General features: G+C 41.3%; 1 protein-coding gene across 1 annotated transcript in view; it reads left to right on the top strand.

Annotated features, from left to right (window-relative positions):
- The window catches only part of LIX1 (limb and CNS expressed 1), a 46368-nt gene that overhangs the window by 19602 nt on the left and 10650 nt on the right, over window positions 1–16116 (top strand). The window contains exons 3-4 of the mRNA XM_079783593.1: window positions 13098–13238; window positions 15373–15468. Coding sequence (XP_079639719.1) covers window positions 13098–13238; window positions 15373–15468 — 237 coding nt within the window. The remainder of the gene's footprint in view (window positions 1–13097; window positions 13239–15372; window positions 15469–16116) is intronic.

Genomic DNA, 16116 nt, shown 5'->3' on the forward strand with positions numbered 1-16116 from the left:
TGTCTGCCAAATTAGAAGAATAAATAAAGAGGAGTAAGTAGATGAGTGGACATAGATCACAGCCAAATTAGTAAAAAATAAAAAAATAGTAAAGTAAGTCTTCTAGAACTTAGAGCACAAGACAAGAGATTAAAAAAGATAGTACAGCTGAAACCGGTTTGGCTCAGTGGATAGAGCGTCAGTCTGTGGACTGAAAGGTCCCAGGTTTGATTCTGGTCAAGGGCATGTACATTGGTTGCGGGCACATCCCAGGTAGGGGGTGTGCAGGAGGCAGCTGGTCGATGTTTCTCTCTCATTGATGTTTCTAGCTCTCTATCCCTCTCCCTTCCTCTCTGTAAAAAATCAATAAAATATATTAAAAAAAAAAGATAGTACAGGAGATATGGGGATAAGTCTGGAGGTAAACATCCTATATAATAAAAAGCTAATATGCTAATTAGACCAAACAGCAGACCGACCGTCCGAATGACTGTCTGGATGAAGCCAGGGCTGTGAGGGTTGGTCTAGCAGAGGCAGCTGGGGCTGCGAGGGCTGAGCCCTTTGCATGATTTTCGTGCATCAGACCTCTAGTTATTTTAATAATAGTTCTAGAAAGAGTCAAAGGAAATAGATAGGTAGAAATAAATAATGGAAGCAATTTTCTTTGAGTTAAAGAAAAGCACAGATTTTTATTTTGAAATGGCCGATCACATTCCAAGCAGAACCAGGACAAAAGAATCACTTACTGGTAGCTCTGTGACTATGTAAGACTGAGGGCCAGCATTCTGCTTAAAAGATGAATACTAGAAGCCCGATGCATGAAGATTCGTGCTAGAATGGGCTTTCCTTTCCCTGGCTGCCAGCACCACCTTTCCACTCCAGCCCAGCCCCTTTCCGCTCAGGCCCTGGAGCTGCCTCTTTCTGCTCTGGCCCCACCTTCCCACACTGCCCAGAGGCCCGGAGAGACGGGGGTGGGGCAGAATGCCTGCATTGTCGCCATGGCGACGACACAAGCATTCCGCCCCCATCACTCGGTGCCTGTGTATGCAAATTAACCTCCATCTTTGTTGGGTTAATTTGCATATCACTCCTGATTGGCTGGTGGCGTAGCGGAGGTACGGTCAATTTACATGTTTGTCTATTATTAGGTAAGCTAGCATTTGTGCATTGATATAACCATGTGTTTGTTTTAACATAGACTGAATATATGTGGAGGGTAGCTTTGGTGGAGTTGATGAAGTAGGGCAAAAACTGACAAACCAGGTCAACAAAACCAAAAACTATTTATTTGAAAAGATAAATAAAGAAGACAAATCTTTGGCATTTCTGAGTAAGAAAAAACCCCAATACATATACTACACTAAGCATGAGAAAAGGGATGCAATTATAGGAACATAATATAAGAATACTACATAAACAATTATATTTTTAAACATGAAAACTTAGATGATATTGAAATATCCTGGGAACTCTGTATTATCTTTGAAACTCTTCTGTAAGTCAAAATTTATTTCAAACTAAAAAGTTTTTCTTTTAAAAAGACCTCAATAGTTCCCTATTACCTTCTTATCATAGACTAAATTTTGTAATCTGTCAATAAAGACGATATGATTGTCCCTAACATTTTTTTCCAGCTTTATCTCCCTGAATTCCTCTCCTGACACTCAGTGATTCCTTCTAACTGTTCCTCATTCTTGCCTTGACCTCTTCTGGCCCCTTACACACTCACACTGTGACCTGCTCGTGAGTGTTGTTGCCACCTTCTCTTCATGTCCAAACCCTGCCCAACTCCCAGGACTCCACTCAAATGCCACATTCTTCATGAATTTTCCCTGAACCCCCTGCTAGATTTCTCTACTTCCTCTGATTTCCCAAAGCAGTTATATCAGTTTCTCTTCTAATATTTTATGGGTTTGTTTTTACCTTAGGCTACAGCTACTTATGTGCGTGTTCCGTCTCTATAACAAAATGTAAGTGCCTTGGGGACAGGGTCTGTATTCTTATATCTCTATGATGCTAAGCACTGCACTTTGTATATAGTAAGTGCCTAATAAATTTTGTTGAATGAATAGCTAAATGAATGAATGACAAGTCCCAAGAATCGATGAAGTTTATATTTGTCCATTTTTATATATTGATTGATATACAAAACAGCATATACTATTATATAAAGTTTAATATATAAATTAAGATATTTCACCTAACTCTACAAGACAACGAGCTGAAAAGGAAAAGTCAGTAATATTAAAGTCAGCTCATATCTGTGGTTAAAGTTTTGCAAGTGTATTACTTTGGAAGTACTGACTTAATAAACACTCTAGCCTTGGCCAGGTGGCGCAGTTGGTTGGAGCGTTGTCCTATACACCAAAAAGGTTGTGGGTTCAATTCCCAGTCAGGGCACATGCCCAGTTTGTGGCTTTGATCACTGGTCAGGGCGTGTATAGAAGGTAATGGATGTATGTTTTTTTCTCACATTGATGTTTCTTTCTCTCTCCTGCATTCTCTCCCTTCCTCTCTCTAAAAATCAATAAAACCATATTCTTGGGTAAAGATTTTTTTTTAAAAGCCTTCTAATTCTCTCTGCATTTAATTTATACATTAGTAACTTTTCCTCCACTCTGTACCCATGACCACAAATAACCAAGACTTGGCCATACTCACACCTAGGTATGCATTATATTTGTTCATATGTAATAAGTACACTTATTATAACTATAATAATAAAAGTGTAATATGCTAATTAGACTGGAAAGCTGAACGACCTTCCTGACATCATTCCAGATGTCCTTCTGGATGAAGCCACGGAGGTGGGGGCTGAGGCAGAGTGGTTAGGGGCAATCAGGCAAGCAGGTGAGCAGTTAGGGGCAATCAGGCAGGCAGGCAAGCAGTTAGGGGCAATCAGGCAGGCAGGCAAAGTGGTTAGGGGCGATCAAGCAGCTGGCGAGTGGTTAGGGGTGATCAGGCAGACAGGCGAGTGGTTAGGGGTGATCAGGCAGGCAAGCAGTTAGGGGCGATCAGGCAGGCAGGCAGGCAGAGTGGTTAGGGGCAATGAAGCAGGCGGGAAGAGTAGTTAGAGGTGACCAGGCAGGCAGGCAGGCTAGCGGTTAGGAGCCAGCGGCCCCAGATTGCGAAAAGGTGCAGGACAGGCTGAGGAACCTCCCCACCCCCCAAGCATGAATTTCATGCACCGGGCCTCTAGTCTAGAATGTAATGCATTTGACAGATCAGTGAATGGATCTAGAGGCATAAGAGTAAGACATTCTAATGCTCTTGTTTTTGTTTTTGCTACTTTGAGAACTATGAAGTTTTAAGTTGTTTCATAAATTTCTACCCAAAATAATAGGTCTTCCCTTAGGAAGTACAGTCAACATCCTCGTTGTGGTCTTTTAAAAATAGAAAACAAAATGAAAAAACTAAACTTTTCAGCAGGGAGGAGTCTTGGTGATCTCTCTGATCATTTCAGGGCCTCCTTTTCCTTATGTTTAAATCATCATATTTTAAGGTTCTCAGGAGGATTGTTAACATCCTTGCTTTAAAAGATCCAGAATTTCCTGAATCAAATATGTTTTTAAATTGTGTTTGGGTGATTGACTGCCAAATCTGGCCCCTTAACCCATTTCGCCCTCCAAAATGTGATTTGAGAAAGAAAAACCAGAAAGGAAAAAAAAAAGAAAAAAATATTTCCCCTAAAGCAATGTCCTTGCACTTTTCTTTGTCAGTTCAGAAAACATCTTAAATGATATTTTCACCATATAACATTTCATCCTGTTTTTGCCAGCATTTGGCCTGGGAGAGCCTACATGCTCATTCCTGCAATGCCTTTCACGTAATCAAATGTCACCCTCGTGCATTGCAAATCATTTCACGATGGATTATTAATGCCAAGACCATGTGCTGAGACATGGAGAAGCCGTTATGCCAGCAGTAGCCTTCTTACTGAGCTGTGGACGTCATCTCCAATGGTGCCAAGTAATTGAAAATACTTGAAGTGTAGAATGAGACTGGATTGCAGGATTAATCCCTCTAGTTTCATGAAAGCTGTAAGAGATTACGCTCATTCATTCTAAGAAGAGTGGTATTCAGACTGTGCTTTCATTTTCTGGCTAATACAAAGGAAAGCAGTCAAAAGGTTCTGCTGGACACAAACCACTGGTTTTCAAAGAAACCTCTTATTGAAGTAAAAGGGAAGCTGTCTCCAGGAGGACTAATTAAAGAATTTTCAGTTAGTCTTGACACCACAGCCCCCAAAAAACAGAGAGCTAGAGGGAAAGAAAACAGACATAATCCTGTCTTTAACCCACTCCTGCATAAACTACTGTAGTAGAGGAAAAGAAAAGTGAATGTGATTCATTTTTTAATTTCTAAACAATAAATAAAATGACCTATTGATACTAAATTATTTTTCTTTTAGAAAGTTATAATGAAACGCGTTAATACTAATTGTGTGGGGGTTTTTTTATAAAGGAAGCCATTTTCTAATATTACAGGCATTAAGTAGGAATTTGTGCATTTTGGATGTTTTTTCTTAATGCCATGTTTATCTAGGCAGTTAATCCCTCACTAGTCACATATCATTACCATGAAAACTGGCAGCAATTTCCATTTTTTACAACAGGAGCAACACAAGGGCCATCAGATCAACCTCTGGCTCCCCTCTTGATACACTCAGAGGAAAGCTGCTCCTGGTTTCAGTAGCTGTTTTGTTTCCAGATCCAAAAGGGGAACTTAATTGAGTGTTTTATCTTATTTTACATTCTATTAAAAGGTTTATGATTTAAGTTTTATGTTCAAGCCAGTGACATGGTCTTCCATATAGTCTGCTAGAGTGATTTGGATTAATGAATTTTATTCTTATTTGGAATAAAAAGCAGAAATTCCTTTGGGTATTGTAGTAGACCATGCGATTATTTATGTGCATGAGTTATGGTTGAATAAAAAGTGTATCCCTTGGCTAAAACATTGATGTGAGAGCTCAGTTTATTTGAAGGACACTAATTCATTGGGGTATCATATCCTTTTCACAAGCTTTTGTTGTTAAAATTGCTTCACAACAATAAATACAGGTGCTACACACTAGGGTCAGGTCCTTAGCCCATTTGTACAATGCCAGGCACCACAGGAAACTGAGATATGTAAAATTGCCATAGGCAACCTGTTGATTGATTTTGTTGCTTGTTTGTTTGCTTTTGCCCAATGTTTGGTGTTGCATAGCAGGACTGCACAGCTGGGAGACGTGATGTGGAACCCTCACAGCAGACCAGTTCCTTTAATTTTTATGCCACTTAGTTTTCAAATAAAGCCTTTGCCTAGGAAGATACCTGGCAAAACTCCTTTCAAAGGCTCATACTGGCTACAAGAAGACTAGGGTGTTTAACTTTTACCTACCACAGCAAGCACACTTCACCTATGTTATCAGCTATAAAACACATATTTTATACTTTCAGGTATTGAAAGATTCTTCTCAAAGTCCAGGAAAGTAAAAGAATATTTAAATCACAATAAGCTAAGTTTATAAAATTAACTTTTTCCCAGGAGAGAAGGAGTAAGAGAAACTTTGATTAAATCATGGACTTGGCTTAATGGGATTGTAATGCTCTTTCTACCAATTATTAATGAAGGCCTAGTTATAACATTCCATGCCCTAAGAAGTGAGTTAGTTTCTGCCATAAGGTGGAGACTGTTGCCCTTTACTAATGCTGTGTTTCTATTTGAAATCAGCCATGAGCTCTTTTGTGTCTGTCTCTAGAGTTGTTTACTCGACTCAGATGCACAACACGCTACGCAATGTAACTTTAATTCTAAAGGTGTTTTTTGGTAGAAAACTCCTCAGGAAAGCATCCTATTTTGTAACTAATGAGACCCAAAGATAAGAAGACTAGCTATAACCCCTTCCCATTTGAAAATCATATGTCAGCTAATGATCAAACAGCAATGATTTGCCCATGAAACTGTGAGTGCATATTATTTAAGGAAACCTTATATTTATTCCCCAGCCCTTTATTCTGTCTTTTCTTATCAAGCACAATGAATAAAGGTGCTTGATGTCCAAAGAAAATAGCAGAGTATAGTGAAAGGAACACTTGGGAAAGGGCTTCTTGGTAAATAAAGGCTTGAGGCTCTCCACCCGGAGTCTCCCAGCTCCTCAGGTAAGTTTTAGGAAGATGCTCACTGTGTCAGGACTTGCTGAGTGAGGAAGAAAGGCTGACTCCATCTTTCCCCAACCCCCCTTCACCCCTCTCCGTGCAATCAGAGCCAAGTCCCTTTACATCAAAGCAACTATAAAAATAAACCAAAACTCTAAGCCCTGATCAATTCATCTTGTCTTCACCTTAACTTGAAAAAAGAAAAGGAAGAAAAGAAAAAAGGGAAAAGAAAAAACCTCAAGGAGCAAAATACAACATGGTTTTGTAATAGTTACCAGGGCCCTTGGTCTAGGTATGTGTGTAGAATAGCCTGTGTGGCAGAGGTAAATGAGGAGGAGGCCAGGTGGTTTGTATTATAAAAATAACATTCTGACCCGCCATGTGCATGAAACGTTTCTTTCAGTTGACAGGAACTGGTGAGTTTTCTCTGAAAATTGGACTCTTAGACTATTCCCCTCCCCCATAGCTAGCAAAGAGCCCCTATTCCCTGCTGACACAGAGCTCCAAATTGTTCCCAACATGACCTATGGAGAAAGAGACATGATATTAACTTGGGTGACCTAATTTCACCCGTTGCCCTTTTTTCACATCACCATCTGGAAGGGGGGAAATGTTAATATATCCACAATTAGATAAATTGGAGCACATGCAATGTTCATGCTTAGACGAGGGCACACAGGTCTTAAAGAACTGAAAGGGGGACAATTAGCAGCAGGGCCTGGTTTGTGGCATTCTTGGTGCTGATGGCTTGCTGTCAGGATGGAACGGAGGTGTTGGTGACACTGACCAGAGCTGGCAGGCCATACACACACACACTCCGCAAGTCAGGTCACTTGTTGCGACTTGGACTCTGAGTCACAAAAGCAAAACGTTCCCAACCACCTGAATGACAGACACTACAGCCTAAAGGATTTGGGCAAGAATTCTCACCTCTCACAGAGTCAGTTTATTTGGTTTTGCCACCTGTAAAGTCCCACACCTGAGCTCAGTACCATGTGCTCTTGAGCCGAGTGAATGCCGCCTATATAACACTGACTTGCCCTGGAGTCCAGGGAGGACATATTCAGCTTTGAGTTCCCATGTAGGTACAATCTGTCACCCTTGCAATGACATGACTGTTCTTATACAAAAGCCTCGCTCTTCGTAGACCATTTCTCAACTGCTTGGCTAGCCTTAGTAGGCACTAAGTAACGTGTGACTACTTGGTTTTATACATTTTGGATCTGCAGACCTACTTTTTCTTGATGTCTTTAAAATACAAATAATTCTAAGAGGTCTGTTGAATGTTTAAAATGGAGAGATGTTACTTATATCAGTGTCTTTTCACCTGCTTTCCTAAAGAAAGCACTACAGTTGGGATGTATGTACAGTAAGCACTTGGGGTCCAGAAACAGCCACTCCACACATGTACCCTACCTATTTTCTAATACAAAGCATGGGGAAAATTATTAATCAAATAAGGGCCACGAGGAAAGTAATTGCTCAGAGTATAAATTGTGTTGGTCTGGCTGTAAGGTTTTTCTATGAATAGTAGCACACATCAATGATTTTTAAGTATTTAAGAAATAATTAACTATAAAACCAGTTTCTTATTATGCATTTCTATTCTTATGACATGTTCATGACTACCAAATTGTATTTCAATTAACTTAAGAACTTCTGTGCATCCTTAAAAAATTGACCAGCCACTATTCTATTTGGGGATGGCGTATGGCCCAATTAATCTTGGTTGATTACTTTTTCATTGCATAGTGTGGACACTTTGGAAAATTATCATCGAAGAAATAGAAACTACTGAGCAGAGAAAGAAAATTGAGACCTCAGTTAAGTTGGCAGTGTTTATATACTTCCTAAGGGCCTAAATTTAGAACTGTCATAAAGGATTTTTTTTTCAGCTTGAACACTGCTTTCCTTGAGATATTTCCTTGTAAGAAATTAGCATTTTTGGTGTTAGCAGAAGTGGTTTTACCATTATGGTATTGTGATTTATAATAAGAAATATATATTTGTTCTTTATCCTGGTTCCTGGCACAGAGCTCCTAAAACCCTTTGTTATTCATAACAAAATCCCTTTCTACCACACCTGAGTTTGTGCCAATAAGGTGACTTTGGGGAAGCCCCTAAAGATGGGGACTGGCAGCTAGGGCAGCCAACCTTGTGATTAGAGGGTTAGAACTTCCAGCTCCACCCTCTGACCTCCTAGGAGGGGAGAGGGGCTGAAGATTGACTTAATCACCAATGGCCAAAGATTTAATCAATCACACCTACATTATGAAGCCTCCATAAAAATCCTAAATGTGGGATTCACAGAGTTTCTAGGTTGGTGTACATCTGGAGAGCTGGGAGGATTGTGTCTAGAGAGGGCATGGGAGCTCTGAGCCCCCTCCCACATACCTTGCCCTGTGTATCTCTTCCTCTGGGTATACCTTTTATAATAGATCAGTAATCTAGTAAGTTGTCTTCCTGAGTCTGTGAGCCATTCTAGCAAATGATGAAGGAGGTGGGTTATAAGAACCTCTTGTTTATAGCTGGTTGATCAGAGATGCAGCTGACAACCTGGACTTGCCGTTGATTTCTGCAGTGGAGATAGTCTCGTAGGACAGAGCCATTGGGATATATAACCTCTGTTTCCTCATCTGCAAAATAAGGATAACGACAAACCTAACCTCATAGGATTGTGGTAATAACTAAATGTGACAATAAACATAAAGTGCCTAGCTCAGCAACGAGGATTACTATTATTGTGCTCTCCATCAGTGTGGGCTTAGAGAATTCCTTATTACCTGACGTGAGCAAAGCCTTTGTATTAGTCATCTACGGCTGGGTAACAAATTGCCTCAAAACTCAAGTTATCTCACACTGTTTCTGAGGATCAGGAATCTGGACGCAACTCAGCTGGGTGGCTCTGGCTCAGGGTCTCCTGGAGGCTGCAGTCAAGTGGTCAGAGAGCTATAGTCATCTGAGGCTTGATGGAGCCTGGGGTATCCATTTCTAGAAGGCATGGGTTCCTTACCACGTGTGCCTTTCTGTAGGACTGCTCACATCATGGAAGCGACTTATCCAGAGCAAGAGAGAGTAAGTGTGATCAAGACAGAAGCCACTGTGGCTTTTACAACTTAATATCAAAAGTGACATGCTGTATCTTCTGCCATATTCTACTGGTAGAGTGCAGCGTGAGAGGGGCTGCACGAGGGTGTGAATACCAGGAGGCAGAGATCACGGGGAGGGGGAGGGGCTCTCTCAGAGGCTGGCTACCACTGCCTTACATAGTTTTCCTTAGCAATGCCACAGACGCGCTTGTTTTGCTTTAATTTTAGATTAGAGCCAGGAGGCTTTGAAATGATTTCAGTGGTTTATAATCTACCAGCAAATGAAAGGCATCTGAGCATCAAGATAAATGTCTGAGTGGGGTCTGCTAGCCACTTGAAAAGCATGTGGTTCCACATGCCTAAGAAATCCACAGCTGACTTCAGTAAAATCCCGGCTATTAAATATTCCAGCTCTGCACTTTCACAAAGTGCAAAGGACAGAAGTTGTCTCTCTCTATTAACAAGTAAGAATGGTTAGCAGATAAGGCACGGTTTACAAATCTGTGTTTATGATTGGGGTCTGGCTGAAAAACAGAATAAACCATACGCTCTGGGAAGTCTAATTCTAGCAGGAAGTTGCTTTGAAATAACCCCATGCTTCGCTCACTCTCCAACTGATGTCTTTGATGACCGGTTTGGACACATCAATAAAATGTTCTGTCACTTACTATATTTTATTTTCTTGCAGCGCTTCCCACTGTTTGATGGTAACGCTAACCGTGCCTGTTCTCACAGCAGAATCCACACTCTGATTCCCATTTGCCAAGCAGATTGCTTTTGGCTAAATGTCCTGCCCGCGCACAGGTCCTTCAGGTTTGAGAGGCCCCATTAAAAGATCCCTAAAGAAAATATGCGGCCTTGACTGACTTGGATTTGTAGCTCCAAAACTTAGAAGAAAGCGGCTGGTTAGCATTATAAACATTTTGAAGTACTTGTCTTTCAGAAATGCAAAGAACAATTGCAAGAAAAGCCCTTTGATGGCTCAGAACTTACTTTATGTGCTTATTATTAATTGGTACACTTTCTCCCCCATTTCAACCAAGGATTCTGTACATTGCAACAATGACATAAGTAAAGACATGTGTCCACTTTAAAATCTTGCTGTTGGTGAGGTCTCCTAGTCCTTTCCCGTGCTTTCTGGGTAAAGGCTCCTTCCCTCCCTCAGCCCCGCAGCACTTTGATCTCAGAAGCAGTGCCATTTGGTTGTAAGTGTATGCGGTGCCTTTGATCTGGTACTTAGTGGGGCTTATTTAAAATAGATAGCTTCTTTTATCTAAATAGTGTTTACTGGGTCTCCCTCTAGGAAGGACGGTTTCAATTGCTATCATTTAGATAGTTATATAAAGTTTCTTAAGTGTGCCCAGGTCTGAATCTAAGTTCTGAAACCCCAACAGCAATATTATAGATTTTGGAAAGCAAATTCCTATTAAAATGAGCTGCTCCTATAGATACTGTCAGGTACTGTTTGCAGAAACTTTCTCTGCTTTTTAGTGAGGAGCTGACTTTCCGAAGAATAATAAACATATCTTGTACTCTGACAAAAATGGTAATCTCAAAGTGTCTGAACTTAATTCCAATTATCCCTCTGAAATTCACATGTTAATATATTTTTACATTACTGGATTATGCATAGTACACAGGGTATATTTAAAAGGGACTTTTTAAAAATAGTAAATATGTATCTTTAATTCTCCTCTTTAAGAGGATTTCTTGAGCATTTTATTAGGTGCATTAGCGATTTGTGTTTGAATTTCCTAGGCAGCATTTAGTTATTCATTCAATAAACTGTGCTGTAGGTCCAGAGACTTCAAGATGACTAAGCCACAGACTCTGCCCTTAGGGTGCTCGCAGCCTGGAGTCTGGGGGCAGGTGGTAGCAGACAATTATGTAACCGTGTGTGAGTGCCTCTCATGGACAGCGGGCCTCCCAGCCCACCTTCGGAGTGATCAGGGAAGACTTCCTAAAAGAGGCGGCACCCATGCTTCAGTGAGATACTGCTGACTCAGAACGCAACATCCAATAATTCCCAGTCAAGTCCATAATGCAAAGCCATGCCTCACGATTTAGTACAGGTGGCCTGCACCTTGGGAGAGGTCTAAACCTTGAATGGCTTTGCTTACGGCCTCACGCTACCCCAAAGTCTTCTTTGGAGAAAAACCCTAACTGTTTTTCACATACATTTTAGACCTTCAGCGTAATCCTTTATTTAGAGGTGACGTTGGAAATCTCTTTGTGTTGTTTTTAATCGTTCTGTTTTGTTAGGGTCCTGACACATTAGGAGGAAATCAGAGGGGGCCAGGGCCTGACCTCAGGAGGCTAATCTGGATTTGTGGAGATGGGGGGAGAGTCTGGGCCTCTAGATGACACACTTGTGAGTTCTGAGTGTCCCTGGGTCAGTGCAGGGACGGTCAATGTGCCGAAAGCAAACCACAGGGGCTTGGCCTTTTCCCAGGGGTGCTACCAAGCCACTGAGGCTGTGAAACTGCAACATGACGTGGGACCTTTGGTACTTCCTCTGTTCTTTCACATCAGTCACCGAGCACTACTGGTTCTGAGGATCATGCATTTTAGGTATCAGGAGCCTTAAAATCAAAGAGGCCACCATCCCCATTTATTCAGTTAGGAAATAACCCCCAAAGTTCTGGCATCCCAGGTCTCACAGTCACAGAGACAGAGGTGCCCAGCCACCCTGTGACCAGGACCTGGACCTGGGCTTCTCTTTCTGGCTTGTTTCCCTCTAAGAGTCTTAGGGTCTAGGACCCTGGACAGTTCACAGGAGCTGTGGGAGAGAGGCCATCACACTCTGGGGTCCTCCAACAGGGGTGGCTCTGGGGACAGTGCTGTTCTCATAGGACTTCCATCTCTCTCTTGGGACTCCCAGGGTCCATGCCAAGCCAGAACTGGAGTAAGAGTTGTAGTTGATAAGGAAAGAGACAGAACAGGAAAGATTCAGGATATATTGAGCAGACTTGTGTGAGCCACAGGAAAGCCAGGCTGGGAAGAAGGAGAGCAATATTACATTTGGGAGAAATGAATTTTTTTTTTAATGAGTTACTAATCATGGGCTGCCTATGGCCCCTAACTTCAGACAGGCCGAGTGTTGAACCAAACTGTGTGGATGGAAACCAAAGTGGAAAGGGTGGCCCTCAAGAAAATCAAGGAACGGTTGTTAGAGGGAAGGTGGAAAGATAAGTGCTGGAAAAGCAAAAACAATAGATTTTGACAGCAGCCCCTTTGTCCTAACCTGGAGGTAAAAAGTATTAGACTGGAATGTGCTCATAGAGTGTTACCATGTGTAAGGTCGTCTCACTACTTTACCTATATTAACTAATTGAGGCTATCCTCAAACCTATTCCAGAGGGACTACTATTATTCCAGTTGACAGATGGCAGAACTTGAGTCACAGAGAGACTAACTTGCCCAAGGTCTTTCAGCTAGCAAGTGCCTGAAGCCAAACAGCCTGACCCCAGAACCCCTGTCTTAATTATTTCCCAGTTTCCTTCTTTCCTTACATTTTTTTTTCTCCAAAATAAAGATTTGAGGAAGGCCCTTATAATGAATATAATTACCTGGCACATAAAAGTAGCCATTATGACTTTTGTGATTATTTATTAACAGTATGCAAAGCCTCTGGTGCATAGTAGTAGCCATTCAATGACTATGAAATGAGACCAAAAACAGCATTTGAAGACCAACCAAGACATTTGCATGGAATCTAGGGCTGAGAGAAAATCTGTATGATCTTCAGGGGATTAGCAATGGGTGTGAAAGAAGAGGTACAGACAGTAAATATATGAATAGAAATGTCTAGAGACCCACTGAGGTAGGAACAAAATGGTGAAATGCTGAATCCTTTAATGACTCCCCTTCTCCTCCCCTTCTCAAGTGCTGCTTAAGTAGAGCCGAGGCCAGGCGGGATGCAGCTAAAGTGGCCCTAATCAACTCCCTGTTCAATGAGCTGCCCTCTCGAAGGATCACCAAGGAATTCATTATGGAGAGTGTGCAGGAAGCAGTTGCCTCCACCAGCGTGAGTACCCCAGGGAAGGGAGGAGCTGGCTGCTCTGAGAATACTGAGGCCTTTTAATCATGGGAGATGCGAAAGTGAGCACATTTTTAAAGAATTGGGTAGATTTAATTTTTATCCATTAAATCATTAATTTTCAGCAAAAAGAACCCTTGGACTGGAAATCACAAAATTGGAACTGGCTCCCTATTCTTCATCTCAGTAATATTCTTTAACCTTCCTGGACCACAATTAACCAAGCCTTAAATCAAGGTAGATAATTTGATCCACCTTGATTTCGTTATTTGAATGTTTGCTGTTTGAAGAGCATTGATTTGTTTGAGGGCCTGAGACCACATACAATTAAACACTGCTTTACTCTAGAGATAAACTAGCTCATGTCCCCCTAAACTTAACTAATCTTACAAATGATGTGAAGTTCTTAAAAGTGCCAATCCCCCCAACCCCATGGGGTGCTGCAATCTGTGTTTTTATGGAAACGCTGACTGCTTAGATATGGGGAAAGCTGTATGCCCAATATTTTTTAACTATTAGAATTGTCATGCTTAATCAATTACTTCTTTCAGAGGGCTTTGAAAATGTTTGTAATAACTAAATACAAAGTGCTTATGAGCAAAACACTTTGTCTTAGAAATTTAGCTAGGATGTTTTCCCAGCGATCCAGGCATAGGCAATTTACCCCATGAATTATGTGGGGCTCCTGATCCTTGATGCCTCCAAACCATCAGCCATGGAGGAAGCCTTAGGTCCCCGCTGTGGCAGTTGTCGCCCTGTATGTCCCCCAAGGTCAGGAAGTTGGCATTGCCAAAGGGGCTAGTCAACTCCTGGCTTGTCTTTAGCATGGATAAACCCGACCTGAGATTTTCATTTTCTGATTCCCTCACTCTGACTAAAGGTTCGGTCATTCTGGAGAAGCTATTAATAATAAAGGAGACATTATCACACTAGCAGTTACCTTTTTTTCTCCTTTTCTTTCCCCTCATAAATGCTCTTATCACACAGAGGAGAGAGAAGGAGGGGCAGAGAGCGGCTGACCTGGCTTGGAGACCTCAGGAGCTCTGTTCCATATCTGCTCTGAGGATGAAAGGAAGCCTTTGTTTCGCTGCCTTGCACATTTCAAGTGCCTCTGAGGAAGAGAAGTTAGGAAAATGATGCCTGATTTCTATGTGTGGAATTTACTCAGGAGCAGGGAGGGGCCCTCAGTGTAAATGTAATTTATCATTTTTTCATGGAAATTTCTAAGGAAAGAAAATATATAAGATTTGCAGGCTTCTGGATGGATTTCCTCTGGGATATTTAAAAAGCCAACATAAATATTTCAGCAGCAGTGTTAATGTTATTGCATTCAAAAGTTATAAATTTGCTGCTATCTGATGTTGGCAGTCGTATGTTCAGCCTCACAAAGTCATTGCCCACTTTCTCAGGAATCCAAGACCAGGGGATATTGAAGGGCAGGCCCCAGACCTTATGTTAGCTTTTTCATTGCCATTCCCCCTAACCAAATTGAAGGAGAATTTCATTTCTACACATCACCCACCCACCTTGATTGCTGAAGATTAAGTGATCCGGAAGTAAAAAAATATAAACCAAGATCCATGTCTCCAGGCTGAACACCAGCATATTATGAAAAGCTCCCATTAAGAATCATGGCAGTAAAATATGAATGGTCCATACAACTGAAGAATTCTTTCCCTGTCAGTTACATAATCTTGCCTGGTTATCATTGGAACCAGAACAAGGTCATCATTTCAAGATTTCAATAACACCTGAAGGCAGCCTAAGTGGGCAACCACTGGAACATTAACGCCACTATCAACAAAACCCTGTGCGAGGGCACAGGAATTTCTGCTTTGGGATAATTATTCTTTTAGTGAGGATATAATCAGTCAACAATCTAATGGAATGCCAGATTCAAATTGATTACAAAATCCTCTTTCCTCTGAATTGTGGAGAGATTAAGGATTTTTATGCCAAATCAACTGGAGACTTGGTTGTGGAATACACACCTGAAGTGTTAGGCCAATAGAAGGATCACTGTAGGGCCATGGCATTAATTTGTGATCACCCAAATGAGGGGAGGGAGCTTCCATGTGGTCTCAGGCCCTCAAACAAATCCCTTTTCTGCTTCCTTCCCAAGGGCACCTTGGACGACGCTGACGACCCCAGCACCAGCATCGGCGCCTATCACTACATGCTGGAGTCCAATATGGGGAAAACCATGCTGGAATTTCAGGTGCCTGACTTCCTGCCACTTGTTTATTTTGCTACACAATCTAAAAGCCTGGGAGAATGCCACTCTTATCATGAACACCCTCTGTCTCTCAGGTCTACTTTTTAAATTTGTTTTGGTCATTTTCATGGTAGCTCCATCTTAGCCAAGCCTCAGTGGGTTAAAATAAGCATGCAAACAAGGCACAATTTTTGCTTTCTTAAAGGGAACTAAAAGACTTAAGTCTAAGAAATAGGTATGGAACACAACCGATTTACAACTATATCATTTTACCAACTTTTCAACACAATGTCCCCCTTCAACCAAAATAAACAGTTTGAAGTGTTGGTTGTGACCATTTGGTTCTTAATTTTCAGAAGTCATAGATGAAGATGCCTGCAATGTATATTAAACAATGTTGCCCTCAGTTCTAGTATTTCTATTAAAGAAATCTGCCACCTTCTATCGTTAACTAAATAAAAAAATTAGCAAGCTATAATCCTTTTCATCCACTGCAGACAGCCATAATAGAGCTGAGGAACTACATTATCTATTATTTCCAAATTAAATAATATGTCAATAACAACAACAATAAGGACTATAGCTAACACTTATTGGATGCTTATCGTGTCTGGCACTGTGCTAAACATTTAACAAATATCGCCATAATTT

The sequence above is a fragment of the Cnephaeus nilssonii genome, assembly GCF_951640355.1.
Source record: "Cnephaeus nilssonii genome assembly, chromosome: 2".
Taxonomy (NCBI): Eukaryota; Metazoa; Chordata; class Mammalia; order Chiroptera; family Vespertilionidae; genus Cnephaeus; species Cnephaeus nilssonii.